At 43.6% G+C, this 14,905-nt stretch overlaps 1 protein-coding gene across 1 annotated transcript; it reads left to right on the forward strand.

The window, feature by feature from the left end:
* The first annotated feature begins 726 nt into the window (after window positions 1-726).
* On the forward strand, window positions 727-14,693 carry dhx37 (DEAH (Asp-Glu-Ala-His) box polypeptide 37). The gene is made up of 27 exons (XM_085787388.1): window positions 727-873; window positions 1,066-1,181; window positions 1,512-1,681; window positions 2,238-2,350; window positions 2,439-2,814; window positions 2,903-3,051; window positions 3,628-3,720; window positions 3,819-3,915; window positions 5,018-5,131; window positions 5,251-5,467; window positions 6,122-6,220; window positions 6,309-6,379; window positions 6,464-6,599; window positions 6,695-6,771; window positions 6,858-7,090; window positions 7,748-7,859; window positions 7,942-8,048; window positions 8,251-8,439; window positions 9,730-9,854; window positions 10,161-10,277; window positions 10,354-10,526; window positions 10,603-10,717; window positions 12,357-12,494; window positions 12,574-12,668; window positions 13,921-13,994; window positions 14,103-14,200; window positions 14,301-14,693. Exons 2-27 carry the CDS (start codon window positions 1,079-1,081, stop codon window positions 14,375-14,377), a joined length of 3,468 nt encoding a protein of 1,155 aa, XP_085643514.1. The 5' UTR covers window positions 727-873; window positions 1,066-1,078; the 3' UTR covers window positions 14,378-14,693.
* Window positions 14,694-14,905: the final 212 nt, after the last annotated feature.

A 14,905-nucleotide genomic window follows, 5' to 3' on the forward strand; every position in this document is an offset into this window, starting at 1 on the left:
TCCATTTTAGTTATAGTCTATCAAAAGTCACATAGGCCTAATGATTACAGGGAGAAACAACACAGACCATTTGTAACTTGACCAGTACCATGTGGCTGGAATAGGCTACTACTGTAGGCTACATGTCAGTATTCATTTGTCATATGCTCATAATGAAAGTAACACTTCAACCTCCCTCACACATAATCAGCACTTGAGGTGTTTTATTTGTGGATGTATGTAAGTACGAAAATCTCAGCTGAAGAGTAAATGAGAATTATTATTTGTATTATTATTATTATTATTATTATTAATATGTGTGATAGTTTTGCTCCTGTTTTTCAGGTGTTTTTTTTTAAATATAGCTACCATTTTCTATTCTACATTTCATTAATCAGACAAAAAAAAATCCAATTGGTCCATTTTTATGTTTGTTCAATTTGGAACTACACAAAACGCATGTGAAAGATTTCATTCAAATGTACTCAGTGCATGACAATACTGTATGATTCTCTGTGTATTTCTTTGTTAACAACCAATGTTTATCAGTTTCATTGCATTATGAATTTAAATGAATAAACACATTGAAAAGTGAAATGCACCTTTTTCAATAAAAACACATTTTAAAAGGAAATATCAGTTCGTTTTTAAAAAAAAAAAAATCTTTATTTGTGTTCAACAATGAACAAAGTACAACAGCAGTAAATATCAGCTGATGTGGATCTTTCGCTCTGAGGTAGTTGTTCTGAAGAGCGGAACCTTTCTTCGAGCACCACGTTTCGGGGGGGAACGATTTCCGCGGTGTACTGTGTTTACACGTGAAGCTGGTGTAGGGCTGAAACTCCCAACGTGTGGAGGTTTTCACTGCTGTTTGACCCAGTAAAAGAAGAAAAGGTTGGTGTTTTATAAAACTCATTACGGTTGAATCGGTTGTGTAAATGACGTCCCGCACCGGAAAGCTTCCGGTAATTTCAAGCGAGTTGGCTCCTCGTTGCTCCGGCATGGTGTCAGTGTTATTCATGATGTTTTTAAGTCCTAACATGATATTTAGTCTTATCCGTGTTGAATCTTGATGTATTTTACCAGACGACAGTTTAAAATGGGAAAACTGAGGAAGAAACACAACTGGAGGGGCAGGCAGCAGAGTGACAGTCAGCCGGCTGCGGAGGAGGACGAGCCGCAGGTGGTGGTGGAGCTGCAAGGTGAGACCGCATTCATCGATATGTATCAATACATTTCCAATTATTAGGACGACAGTGTTGTCTCAGTGTTGTTAGACATCCCAGGTCCAGATGTCAGCCCGTCTGAGAGCCACCTTTATGTCTGTGACTGCGGATTAGGATTTAGAAGATCCAATAATGAATGGAATATGTTTGATTTGGGGCCCTCCAGGTGTAACGACTAGACAAAAAGTCTATGTAGGAAAAAAATATTGCTTTGATGGATTAGTGCTGAGGGCCTTTCTGTTAAAGGGTCATATTGTTCTTGTAGAGTAAGAATAGTTCAAGCTGTGAACACTATGTTTTCATCAGGTGCAGACAGACTCAAAGGTGTGGATCAGAGCAATGCGCTGGTCCTCCCAGCCAGCAAAGCCAAGAAGAAGAAAGGCTCAGTGACGCCGGTTTCTACCAAAAGGCCTCTGACCAAGAAGCAGAAGAAAGAGCTGCAGAAAGTGCTGGAACGAAAGGAGAAGAAAGCTCAGGTGAGTGACAGGGCCACGCTGCAGATGGAAACTAGACCCTGCAGCTCCAGGAAGAAATGTTTTCTCTAAGCAGACTGCACCTGCAATACAGTATAACACAACTATATAACAATAATTTAAAGGTTGAATATGGAGAATAAGCAGAATACCCATATCCATGGAGAATGTTGTTATGCAAAAAAACCTAAATTTATTTACATTTACAAAAATTGGAAAAATAACGGTGGTAAAATGAGAAAAGAAAAAAGATTGACCATAAGCACTCGTTACATGCTTTTCGTGTAGGCTATAAATAATAAAGAAAAGTCTCACAGGTGGCATTTACTGGGCAATCAGTAGGTCAGTCAGTCAGTTGCAGAAAAAATCTGGAGGAATCTCTGAAAACATCATTCTTGTACTTGTATAAGATGCTCAAACTGTCACTGAGTTATTATTCACTGTAGCTCACAGGGTTATCAGATATGCTGGGCATGAAATGGTAAAAATGTAGTAAGTCTGCCAACAATACCATGGTCCAGTGTCACAATGCTCTTCTGTGTCCACCTGTCCCGTCCAGAGAGCAGACATCCTGACCAAACTGGCTGAGGTGCAGCTTCCAGAGTCTGAGCTGAAGCTGCTCTACACCACATCCAAACTGGGAACAGGAGACAAACTGTACCAGACTAAACAGTGAGTGCACAAATACACTGCATGGGGTCAGAGGAGGAGGTGAGGTGAGGACGGGCTCAGTGGTTTAATGTTTTTGGGTGATTTTCAGGATGTTGGATGAAACAAAAGATGGAGACTCGGGTCCAAAGATCAGCAGTGTCAGTGGAGCCTACAAAAGAAAATGGAAAGTGGAGGAGGAGGAGGATGAAGAGGAACAGAAGGTAGAGGAAAGTAGTGACCTGGACACGTCCTCTGATGAGGATAATGAGGAGGAGGAGGAGGAAGTGAAGAAGACGGGTGAAGCCAACGACACCACGTCTCCCTGTCAGGAAACGGAGAACAAACAGGAAGTGAAGAAGGAAGAAGAGCAGAAAACCAAACAGGATGGACAGAGTGAGAAGAAGGTTTCAGATGAGGAGAGTTCAAAACAGAAGGCATCGCAGCCGGCCGTCTTCATCCCTGTGGACAGGTTACCTGACATACAGGTGTGTGTCACTCACATTTATTTAGAGTCCGAGTGTTTTTGGTGTGTGAGTGCTTCAAGTGTGTTTCTCTGTGCTTTCTCTGCTGCAGGAGGCGCGTCTGAAGCTGCCCGTGCTGGCAGAGGAGCAGGTTGTCATGGAGGCGGTCAGAGAAAACCCCTGTGTGGTCATCTGTGGAGAGACAGGAAGTGGAAAGACCACTCAAGTCCCCCAGTTTCTGTTCGAAGCCGGCTATGCCAGGTAGGTCCATCCTCGTCGTCGGACGGTCCTTAAACACCTCACTGGATGTTTTTATTCATTTATTGATTTTATTTAATTTTTTTATTTAATGGAAACAAGCAATGACATACAAAATGTATAAACTGACAATACACTGAACAAAAACAGACAAACAAAACAAAACCTGATGACACAAAACAAGCAGAACCAAAAGGAAAAAAAAACAAAAAAAAAACTTTTTATTATTTTTTTTTTATCTTTCCCTTTTTCCTTTTCTGTCCTGTTTGGTTCTGAAAATTAGTCATATGAAAATTAGATTTACAGTTACTACTCAATATACATTTACTCCTCTTCCATTTTTTGTTATGCATTTCTATCTTGTCTTGATTTGTTGTGATCATTTTTTCTAAAAGAAATTGACTTCACACTTTATTTTAAAAAATAATCCAAATTAAAGTCTCTTTTTGATTGGGTCTTAAATATAAATATTTTCCCCAAAAGAATAATTGTGTTTACAGTCTGCGGGCATGGATGTTGACTTAGAAACAAGCTTCATGTTTGTGTGTGCTTGTGTCCTCTTCATACCCGTTCCTGCAGCGGCAGCGGGATCATTGGCATCACAGAGCCGAGGAGAGTGGCGGCCGTCAGCATGTCCCACAGAGTGGCCAAAGAGATGAACCTGTCCACACGGTAACTACGCTCCGCTGGTCAGAGAACATGTACAGACTGTTAATGCTGCTCATGATAACATGTTGTAAATATTCATCTATGGTGGATCCCGTGCTCAGGGTGGTGTCGTACCAGATTCGATACGAGGGGAATGTGACCGACGAGACCAAAATCAAGTTCATGACGGACGGTGTTTTACTGAAGGAGATCCAGAAGGTACAGTCCTGACCTGGGTCCTGTTAGAACACAGTAAACATGACATTATCAGACCCACTCATGTTTCTCAGGTAACAACTGTTGCATTCAGGTCTAGATGAGGTCTGTGAGATTTACCAACATTTTCAAGCGCGAATTCCAGACAGTTTGCTTCATATTAGAACCAATGTGATGCATTTTAGGGGGAAAAGTTAAGGCTGCACCCACAGTTTAATTACAGTTATCTCAACATTTTTTACCTCTTGATGGTGAAAGCGGGGTTAGATTGTTCAGTTTATTTTCATTTGTTCGTGTTAAAAATATGATGGAATGAAGTACGATACTCAGGTCCAACAGCATACAGGATGAATCACATTTTAAAAGAGCAATAGAAAGAAAAAAATCTGAATTTAAAAACAAAGGTAAAAAAAGAAATGAAGTCCAGACAGTACTCCTTTTCATTGTCCTGTGATAAATGATAAAAAGGTTACACATCCCTCATTTAGTTTTAAAAGATACCATATTTACATTTCATATTGATCCTACTTAATGCTTTAAAGGGATAGTTCAACATTTTGGCAAATTGACCCATTGCCATAATCGCTATAGTCATAGCAGTAGGTTCGTTACCTTTAATTGTCGGTGCAAGCTATTTTTAGAACGGCGGAGCAGAACCGTGAGCTGCTCAGAACTACGCTACGGAGGCTAATGGAATTCCTCTGTTTCCCTCATCAAACTCATCAAATACACAATCCAACAACTCCAAAACGCTCTGGTGGACAAGTTGTGACCTGCACATTCACCACGCTATGAGATAATAACGGAATGTTACAAGACAGAGTTGTTTTCGAGGCAAATGCAGAGACTGCTTGCTGAAAAACCTACTGCTATGACTATAAGGATTATGGCAATGGGTCAATTTGCCAAAATGTTGAACTATCCCTATAAGTGTTTTGTGAAAGATTAAACAGTGTTGACAGGCTGTTGACAACTACATAGAAGGATGAGATTGTCCCAAGCCACAACTGAAGCGTTTCTTCACACCGTAATAGATGTGTATTAAACACACAGTGCACTGAATGAGTGTGAGTGTTTGACCGCTTCTGTCTGTCCCGTCTCTAAGGATTTCCTGCTGCAGAGGTACAGCGTGATAATCATTGATGAAGCCCACGAGAGGAGCGTGTACACCGACATCCTCATTGGACTGTTGTCCCGTATTGTCCCTCTCAGAAACAAGGTCAGAGACACGGCTGCTGTGTGTGGTGTGACCGCTGACACCCACAGTTGTATTTTCATCAGTCTCTCTCTCTGTCTGCTGAGCCAGTTGTTTGACATCTGTCCCCCGTCCCTCTGCAGAAAGGCCTGCCCATGAAGCTGCTGGTCATGTCGGCTACTCTGCGGGTGGAAGACTTCACAGACAACCAGAAGCTGTTCCGGACGCCTCCGCCCGTCATCAAGGTGGATGCCCGCCAGTTCCCCGTCACTATCCATTTCAACAAACGCACCCCGCTGGAGGATTACACCGGAGAGGCTTTTCACAAGACCTGCAAGATCCACCGGATGCTGCCTCCAGGTGCCCACACAGTCACATGTTACTAAACTGTTACTAAAAACTTGATATACCTTCTGAATATGGATACAGTATTACAAAATGAAGTATTACGTTATTTCAGTGTATCAATATTTTCTTACGCCCCTAGTGGATGTGTTTGTTGCTATATTAGTATTAGGATGTAGGGTTGCAACTAACGATTATTTTTTATTTTCGATTAATCTGACAATTATGTAAACAATTAATCAATTAGTTGTTTGGTCAATAAAATGTAAAAAAAATGTTGAAAAATGTCAATCAGTGTTTCCCAAACCACATGATGACGTCCTGAAAGGTCTTGTTTTGTCCACAAAACAAAGAGAGACTCAGTTTATTGTCATAAAGGAACAAAGAAACCAGAAATATTCACATTTAAGAAGCTGAAAGCAGAATTTTGACTTTCTTTTCTTAAAAAACTATTCAAACTCATTATTAGATTATCTGAATAGTTGACAATTAATTTAATAATCGATTATTGTTCGATTAATCGTTGAATTGTTGCAGCTCTAGTAGGATGCATGAAGAACACACACACACACACACACACACACACACACACACACACACACACACACACACACACACACACACACACACACACACACTACTGCCCTGACACCATGTCTGTGTCTGCAGGTGGGATCCTGGTGTTTCTGACCGGTCAGGCAGAGGTTCACAATCTGTGCAGGAGGCTGAGGAAAGCTTTCCCCTTCAGGAAGGGAAACACAACCACTGGTGAGTGGAACACACACCTGTGTGTCTCTTTGCGGTCTGACACGTCTCCACACAGAGGTTTTGTATATTGACTTGTTTTCATGCTCAGGTGACGGAGAAGCAGCGGACAGCTCCGAGGCCATGAGGAAGTTTAAAAAGGCCAAACACAAGAAGACTGTTGTGAGTCCACAGTAGTGTGTTAATGTGTTGCTGTTCAGATTCTTTCCTGTGCGCACATGTTGAAGAGATGACCTCTGTCTCCAGTCTCTGCCCAGGATCGACCTGGATAACTACTCGGCCCTGCCAGTCGACGAGGGCGACGAGGACAGGGAGGCGGGGATCGGAGACGAGGAGGACGAAGGCTCTGACCTCGAAATCGGAGACGATCCCAGCAACGAAGGCGAGCTGCTCCACATCCAAAATTCTTCAGGTTCCGTCGCATGTTGAGTCGAGCGTTCTCTCACATTGTGCTGTTGCTGTGTTTTATCTCTGTAGAGGAGAAGGCCGACCCGTCCATCCCTCTCTACGTCCTCCCACTGTACTCGCTGTTGGCCCCGGAGCAGCAGGCAAAGGTCAGATCACATCCACAAGTCATGCTGCAGGAGAAGACCTGGGGTTTGAGCGTTAGTCAGATAATGTGTGTGTTTCTGGAGCGCAGGTGTTCAGGCCCCCTCCTCCCGGGACTCGCCTGTGTGTCATCGCCACCAACGTGGCCGAGACGTCTCTGACCATCCCCGGCATCAAGTACGTGGTGGACTGCGGTCGGGTGAAGAAACGTTTCTACGACCGGGTGACGGGAGTGTCGTCCTTCAAAGTCTCGTGGACCTCGCAGGCCTCCGCCAATCAGAGGGCCGGTAGGGCGGGACGAACGGAGCCGGGACACTGCTACAGGTCAGGACTCGAACCTGTGTCACAGTGCAATTACACCTGTGTTCTTAGCTCAAGGATGATTCTCCTTTTTTTACATACCTGCAAACTAGTCACCTTTCGACAGAATCGTGAGTTTTTCAAAAAGTGGGGGGAAGTGATAGGTTCACACCAAAAGTGTCTTTAAAGGAATAGCTCACCAAAAAATGAAATTCAGTCATTGTTGACGCATCCAGAGCGTCAAATTGAAGTTGAGAGAAGCGCAACTTTATGTAAAGAGGAGCGTCGCCGCCGAAGCAGCAGCAGACCGGGATTCTCACAGCGGGAGACATTGAGAGAGCCTGAATGGACACATCTGCAGCGCAGCTTGAATGTCCTGCCCCCTTGGCTGCTGGCCACTAGAGCTGTTAAAGGAATAGTTCACCAAAAAATGAAATTCAGTCATTAGTGACTCCCCTCATGCTGATGAATACTCCAGAGTAGTTTTTTATGTCATGTTTTGTCTGATCAACAGTCCAAAATCCAAAAACATTTGCACAAAGAAATTCTAGTGTCAAAAAGTGTTCAAATAGTGTAATTTGCATCTTAAAATCACAAAACCTCCTACCCCCCTACTTTGGTTTCGGACCTTGTCACCCTTTTTATTCTCAGGAGTTTGCAAGTGTTTGTGTGTTTGTGCAGGTTGTACTCGTCTGCAGTGTTTGGAGACTTCGGTCTGTTCTCAGAGGCAGAGATCACTCGCAGGCCTGTGGAGGACCTGGTTCTACAGATGAAGGACCTCAACATAGATAAGGTCAGCACAACGTGACCAGCAGCAGCTTCTGGGTGAACTGCTGCCGTGTTAATATAAAGCTTCATATTTTCTGTTTGTGCAGGTGGTCAACTTCCCCTTCCCCACGTCTCCCTCTGCCGAGGCTCTTGTTGCAGCCGAGCAGCTGTTGATCTCTCTGGGAGCCCTGAAGGAACCGCTCTGCACCGGGAGGTAACTTCAGCTCTTGGATTACATCAGTTCTTACACACAGCTCAGTTATAGAGCTTATTATTCTTCATCAGCCCAGTGAGAATAACAGAAAAGTGTCAGATATTCCTGGGGCCGACCTTCATGGTTGCCTCTGTAAATGCTCTCAGCTAATCAGCCTTATAAGACTTTGACTCTGTTGAAATTACTTTTTTTTCATAATCAGGGCGAAGGAGTTGGAGCGGGCCAGGCTGAGCTGTCCCATCAGCCCCCTGGGCAGAGCGATGGCTTCATTCCCTGTGGCGCCACGTTATGCTAAAATGTTAGCTCTGGGGAAGCAGCAGGACTGCCTGCCATACGTCATCGCCGTGGTAGCAGCCATGACTGTCCGGGAGATCTTCGAAGACCTCGACAGGTGAAGATAAATGCTGTCTCTGTTGATATTTGTTTATAGATGAATATGAAGTTGTTCTTCGCTGTATGAAGCAGGTATCAGAGCAGAGTTTATGTATTTGCAACATAGAAACCCTTGAGTTTTTCCCGTTCTATCAAAAGGTGATGAGAACCAATTCTTCCAGCAGCCACTTGGTGGAGCTAGAGATGCTATCGTTGGTTAAATGAATGGTGTACATCAATCTGAAAAGAGAAGCTCTGGACTGACAGGAAGTAGATAGGGAGTACACCTCAGACTTATAATACAAGTTTTCTAAGACTTTATTATAGTTAATGCGTTGAGAGAAGGATTGATGGAGACCATCAAGTATTTAAACAGGAATACACCAGAATACTCTGGAAAAGACCCCAAACATTTTGCAGAGATGCAAGAATGATCAAGAGAGATTTTTGATAAAGATGAATTATATTATAATATTGATTATATTAATATATTATTTTAACTAATTTTGCATATGCAACCTGACAGTGAGCTCCATTAACCTGTCATAGCCTTACTTACTGTATGTACTTGGTAGGTAAGGCCAGATTTTTTATTTTGAAATTTTGGACATATATTCATCTTGAAATACAAAAAACTCTGTTTGTTTTTTATTGTTGGAAAAAACTGAAAACTTGAATTAAAAGAAAGTTTCAAAAAAGAAATACAAATAACTCAAATAGTAGTGACCTCACTGTTTGTATGTAATGAAAACCTTTGATCCTCCCAGCCAGGACACCAGGACGTCCAGCAGGATTGTCCACACACTGATTAGAAATCAGCAGTTTAGTCCAACATGTTTGATGAAAATCAAATGTATCATTTAATGGTGCTGTTACAATACTAAACTTTACCAATGTGATACATGAGACGAGTTGAGAATGTCGGCGTCTCTTTCTTGGCCTTTACCTGTACACCATGGATAGAACTCTGGACGTAGTGTTTCATAGCATTAAGCCTGTGACCCACTGACATCACCAAACTGCTGCACTCCTCATGCACAGTGCTCTCCCAGCAGCCTCAGCGGCTTGTTCCATGGGTCTCTCCTTAGTTGGTCACATTGTTTCTTTGACTCAGTTCCAGTTTAAATCCCTCCACCTTCACCTTTTTGTTGAAGATCTTTGTTGTGTTGTATTATTATTAATACTACTACTACTACTGTATTATTATATTACTATTTTGGGTTACAAAGTGAAGTATGTCTGAACTGGCAGAACAATGTAGATTCGTGTAAAATATTGTTGTGGATAAAAAAACATCTTCTCTCCTCAGACCTGCAGGTAATGAAGATGAGAGCTCTAAGCTCACCCAGCGTCGAGCCCGGCTCACCCAGATGAGGAGGTTGTGGGCTGGGCAAGGAGCCTCACTCCTGCTGGGGGACCTCATGGTCATGCTGGGTACGTTTACAGATTTGACTGAACAGCACTGAACCATAAAACTCTAAGATACTGTATCTGCTCTGACTCAATGCAGGTTATACACAGACTATCAGCATGTCTCATAGCCCAGTGTTAAATAACATTAGGAGGCTGTTAATTTAAATACATTAACTGAAAAGCATTGATTCAGGCACATAAAGGTGTATTATCATATTTTATTTCACAGGGATTTAACAGTAAGATGCATCAACAAAAACGTAGTGATGTATTATATATTATATTAGAAGAGGGGTTTACAGTATTTCTGTATACATGTGTCTGCAGGTGCAGTGGGTGCTTGTGAATTTGCCGGCTGTACCCCCAAGTTCTGTGAGGACAACGGCCTCAGGTATAAAGCCATGGTGGAGATCAGGAGGCTCCGAGGACAGCTTACCAACGCAGGTAGGAAACATAGAAATGGCGACACACACCTGCTGCAGCAACGCAACAGAACATCACACCTGTTCTCTCCTCCCAGTGAACGCAGTGTGTCCGGAGGTGGGAGTGTTTGTAGACCCCAAGATGACGCCACCGACAGAGCACCAGGTGGTTTGCCTCCGGCAGATCGTTTTGGCCGGACTCGGGGACCACCTCGCACGGCGTGTTCAGGCAGAAGACGTACTGGACCCCAAGTGGAAGAACGGATACAAGGTGAGTGGGAGGAGAAGAGACTTGACTGTCTGTGGCTCTGCTTCACCTCCTCACTTCTGTCCGCCTGTGTTCACAGACGCCTCTCATGGACGAGCCCGTGTTCATTCATCCCTCATCCGCACTGTTCAAAACGCTGCCAGAGTTTGTGGTCTACCAGGAGATCATGGAGACCACCAAGATGTACATGAGAGGTAAAAGATCCCAACAAGTGTCTGACCTTATCATTGCAACAGCTGGTGGCAGACCTGCAGACACTCCTGATTTACCCGAGAGTCTCCCTGTTTTTAACCCTTTTGCTGCCCTGCTCCTCAGTGTTGGGCATGTCACTTTAAAAAAGTAAATAGTTATAGTTACTAGTTACTTTCCCCAAAAAGTAACAGAGTTAGTAACTGAATTACTACATAAGCCGTGTTTCCACTGCAGGAGTTTCTGGTAAAAGGAGGGGGTAGGAACTTCTACAGGAACCGTCCTCTCACTCCGGTCCTCTTGTTGTTTTTTTTCCGGCAGTAGACACTTTCTAAAATAAATAAATAAATAAAAGATGGGATTGCCGTCTCGATCGTCATGTAATTCCGCGATTGCGTATTTATCACACTTTTTTTTTACCAGGCCTACTGCTACTCTCGTCTTTTACTGACTTATTCTCTCTTTTTTCTGGCCATCTCGCGTTTTTAGTAACGTTGGGTTATAAAAATGCATCTTATTTTGGGGCTTTCTCTTAGTGTCACTTAGTGTCTTAGTGTCTTAGTGTCACTTAGTGCTTTGAGTCTGACCAATCAGCACAGAGTAAATCTCAAGCCCCACCGGGACTTTTTCAGGGCCGATCTAAGTACCTACCCCCAGGCAGGGACTCAGTTTGGCCCCGTAAAGGTTCCTGTAAACGGCCCTGTGGGGGAGGTTCCTGCAGTGGAGACACGCACCAACAGTCCCGGCCCCGTAAAATTACCCCGAAGTTCCTGCAGTGGAAATGCGCCTAGTAACTAATTACCAGGAAAAGTAACTATTGTGTTACTTCTTTATAAAATGCTCAAACATGTCAAATTACTTGGACTCTCCCCCCTAACCCCTAACCATAACCCTAACCTCCTTATTATCTGGAACTAACCAACTCACTCAGTATTCCTACGCACAGGCAGGCTCCACGAGTGAGTTGGTTTGTGCCAGATAATCGGCTTTTTTCTGGCTAGTTGATGGACTAAAAAAAAATAACGTACACTTTAATAGGTGTATTATTATTTTGTGACGGGACTTCTTGAGTCAAGTAACGGGGGAAACAGGAACTTTTTTGATCACTCGTTACTGAAAAACGTAGCTCCATTAGAACTCTGAGTCAATTGGGTGTTTCGTGTGCCTTGGTACCTGGCAACCCAACTCAAACAGTGCCGGCCGACCACCGCACCCGAACGGAAAAAATCCAGCCAGCCAGAGAGCGCGTTTCAAGAGTTTCATGTTCATGAATAAACCAACGAAGAGGAAGGCGGAAGGAAAGAAGACGGAAACAGCAGACATATCGTAAAATGGTTTAGATCTTCACCTCATGGCTCCATGCTCCTGAAATACTCCCAGTCGTCCCAGTCCTGGTAAACAAGTTTTTTTGTCCTCAGAGGCCACCGTCACTTTGCTGACGGGAGGGGTGATGCGAGCGAGTGTGCGCTGTAAACTAGAATCTGAACACTGGATATCACGGTTTTCCCCCAATTTTACACACTGGACCTTTAATTTGTAGGGGGGGGTTATATGTTGTGGGTAGAACCAGAAAATCCCCCTCTTTTTCACAGCCCACTGTTGGCAGGTATGTGATGGTATTTGCTCTTCCCTCCTGTGTGTCAGGTGTGTCAGCGGTGGAAGCAGAGTGGGTCCCCCAGCTTCTGCCCCAGTACTGTCATTTCGGCCCCCCTCTGGAGTCACCCTCACCATGGTTCTGCTCCACCACCGGCTCTGTCAGATGTCACCGTTCGAGCACCTTCTGTAAGTTGTCCACAGCCGAGCACCAGCACTGTGTTCCTGCTGAACCACGTGTGTTTGACTCCTGTGTGTTCTCCTGCAGTCCGTGTGGGTTGGCAGCTCCCAGCGGTGGAGATGGAGTATCCCGGCGGCCTGGAGCGCTACAAACTGTTGGCCAAGTTTCTTCTGGAGGGAGAGGTACAGTGACACCAACACTGGAACCATAACATTCTGTCCAATCCAACCACTGCTAGAGCTCAGAATCACTGATATTCTGCTTCCTGTATTGGTTGATTGGGTCTAACTGCTCTTAATGATTTTAACTAAAGTCTGCACCTGACAAAACCTGACAGGCAAGGCAAGTTTAATAGCATAGCCTATTTTTAGTAACAGTTTGTCTCAAAGGGCTTTACACAGCATCATAACATCATCGTCTGACCTTAGACCCTCACATCCACTAAGGGAAAACTCCTAAGAAAACCCTTAAAGGGGAACTATGCAAGTCCAGTCTCGTCTCCTCTGTTTTGCTAACCCTCCTCTCCTCCATGTGCATTTGTTTTCAACAAAGCCCACGAGAAATCAATCCATGGAGCGGTGGATAATGTTATTCATCATATATGATATTACGATGTGTATATTTGTGTAGTCTTATCTGTCATAAACAAGAGATTACGGGTTACGGTGCAGCAGAGACGAGAGCTGAGACACTGGGTTGGAGGCTCAAGGTTGGTTTTCAACCAAGAGACGCTAGGTGGAAGGCAGAGAGCCTTGAATCTCCCTGGAACAAGTTACAAGTCATTTATTTAACCAGCACTAGGACTCCAAAGCTCTTTAAAGCATCTCCAAAGAACTTTCATTTTGTATCGATTTTGGCGACCCCTGTGGACAAAAGCAGTAGTGTTTTGCCGGAATGAAGACTGCATTTCCCATGAGCTCTAGTGCATATTGTCATTTCATTTCATTTCATTTCACTTCATTTATTTGTTTATTTGTAATGGGGACTCTGCATATTCATGAACATACAATATGTAAACATGCCAGATTTAGCTCTACAGCTAATTTCCATCTTAAAGATGTTTATCTGGCTCGTGCTTGCCGTCTCCGGTCTGAGTGCCGTAAATCGTTTCATCCCGTGTACCGACCCGACCACTGCCTCCCAAAGGTGTAGAGTTACACTATTTAGAAATAGCTTATCTTCCCACCAATGGCCTCACTTGCTGTTGCAACGAGAGACTTTTGCATATCCAGTTACAAGTTCTTTATAGTGGCTTTAATTTAGGTAAAAATCCTGCATAGTTCCTCTTTAACGGGGAATAAAGAAGAGAAAGCTCAGGGTGAGAGACAGAGGAGACAGGACAGACAGTCATGCAGTAGATGTTGTATACAGACCAGAAAACAGTTTACAAGAACACAGGTATTTTGTAGTGATGTGTCTTTGTCTGCTTTACAGGTTTGTCCTAAATTAAAGAAACACAGTGCTCACCTTCTCTCAAACCCCTCCATCATGATGAAAACATGGGCAAAGTAAGTTGGTACACACAGACACACACTATTTCCCATTTTTCTCCATGTAGCAGATGAAGTTGTCTCACAGAGGGACTTGTCTCCACTGTTGTGTCTCTGCTGCTTCAGGCTGCAGCCCAGGACGGAGGCGGTGCTGGGGCAGCTGGTGTCACAGAGAGTGGACAGCAGAGAAACCCTCCTCTCTGTCTGGAACACTGACCAGAAATGTGAGCATTTAAAGTTCTTGGTATCACCTGTGTGAGTGTGATCTGATGAGACTTTGTGCCAGGTAGTAATGTTGTTTTCTCACGTCTCCCCCTCCTACAGTTCTGCTGTCTGCATACTGTCAGTGGATTCCTGAATCCATGCATCAAGATGTTGCCAAAAGTTGGCCTCCTGTATGAAGACATGATGGACTTCAGTGACCACGCTCACATCGACCTGCAGATGGAGACAACCTCTTTCTCCAGTGAGGTGGAGCTCCCTCAGGCTATGCCACTGTTTTTAAAATGTTCTCTCAAAGAGAAACCACCACACATCATGGCCTTTTCACCGTTTTGTATTTTATACACACTGTATCTATGAATTGTACAGTTTTGTCAGAAAAATTATATTTAGACTTTAGAGCTCTGTAGTGACTTTTACCTGATGATCAGTGCTGCTGTCAGTTATGTGTGTGATTTGGTCTTCATAAGACTTATTAAAACTGCCTGGCTCTGACAACAGCTGCTGTGGGTTTCCTTCTTTATGTTACATATGGTTGAAAAAAGCTCAAATTTACGTATCCAGTCATTTTAGTGTTGGAACACTGATGATCCTGTTAAAGGTCTGTGGACATAAAATATCTTCCTTGGCTTTGTGGAAGCCAAACCCTTGACAACAATTTAATCTGAAGTACTGGATTGTGCCTTACCAGTTTTTCAGTTTTAACA

This window comes from Trachurus japonicus, chromosome 9, assembly GCF_045865225.1.
Source record: "Trachurus japonicus isolate A0001 chromosome 9, Traja_1.0".
NCBI classification, from domain to species: Eukaryota; Metazoa; Chordata; class Actinopteri; order Carangiformes; family Carangidae; genus Trachurus; species Trachurus japonicus.

Excerpts from the sequence above, each read along its gene's own strand:
- dhx37 (XM_085787388.1), top strand. The coding sequence starts at position 1,079 with ATGGGAAAACTGAGGAAGAAACACAACTGGAGGGGCAGGCAGCAGAGT. Across the intron at positions 1,682-2,237 it reads GAAAGGAGAAGAAAGCTCAG|AGAGCAGACATCCTGACCAA; the intron begins GTGAGTGACAGG and ends TGTCCCGTCCAG. Across the intron at positions 5,468-6,121 it reads CCACCGGATGCTGCCTCCAG|GTGGGATCCTGGTGTTTCTG; the intron begins GTGCCCACACAG and ends CTGTGTCTGCAG.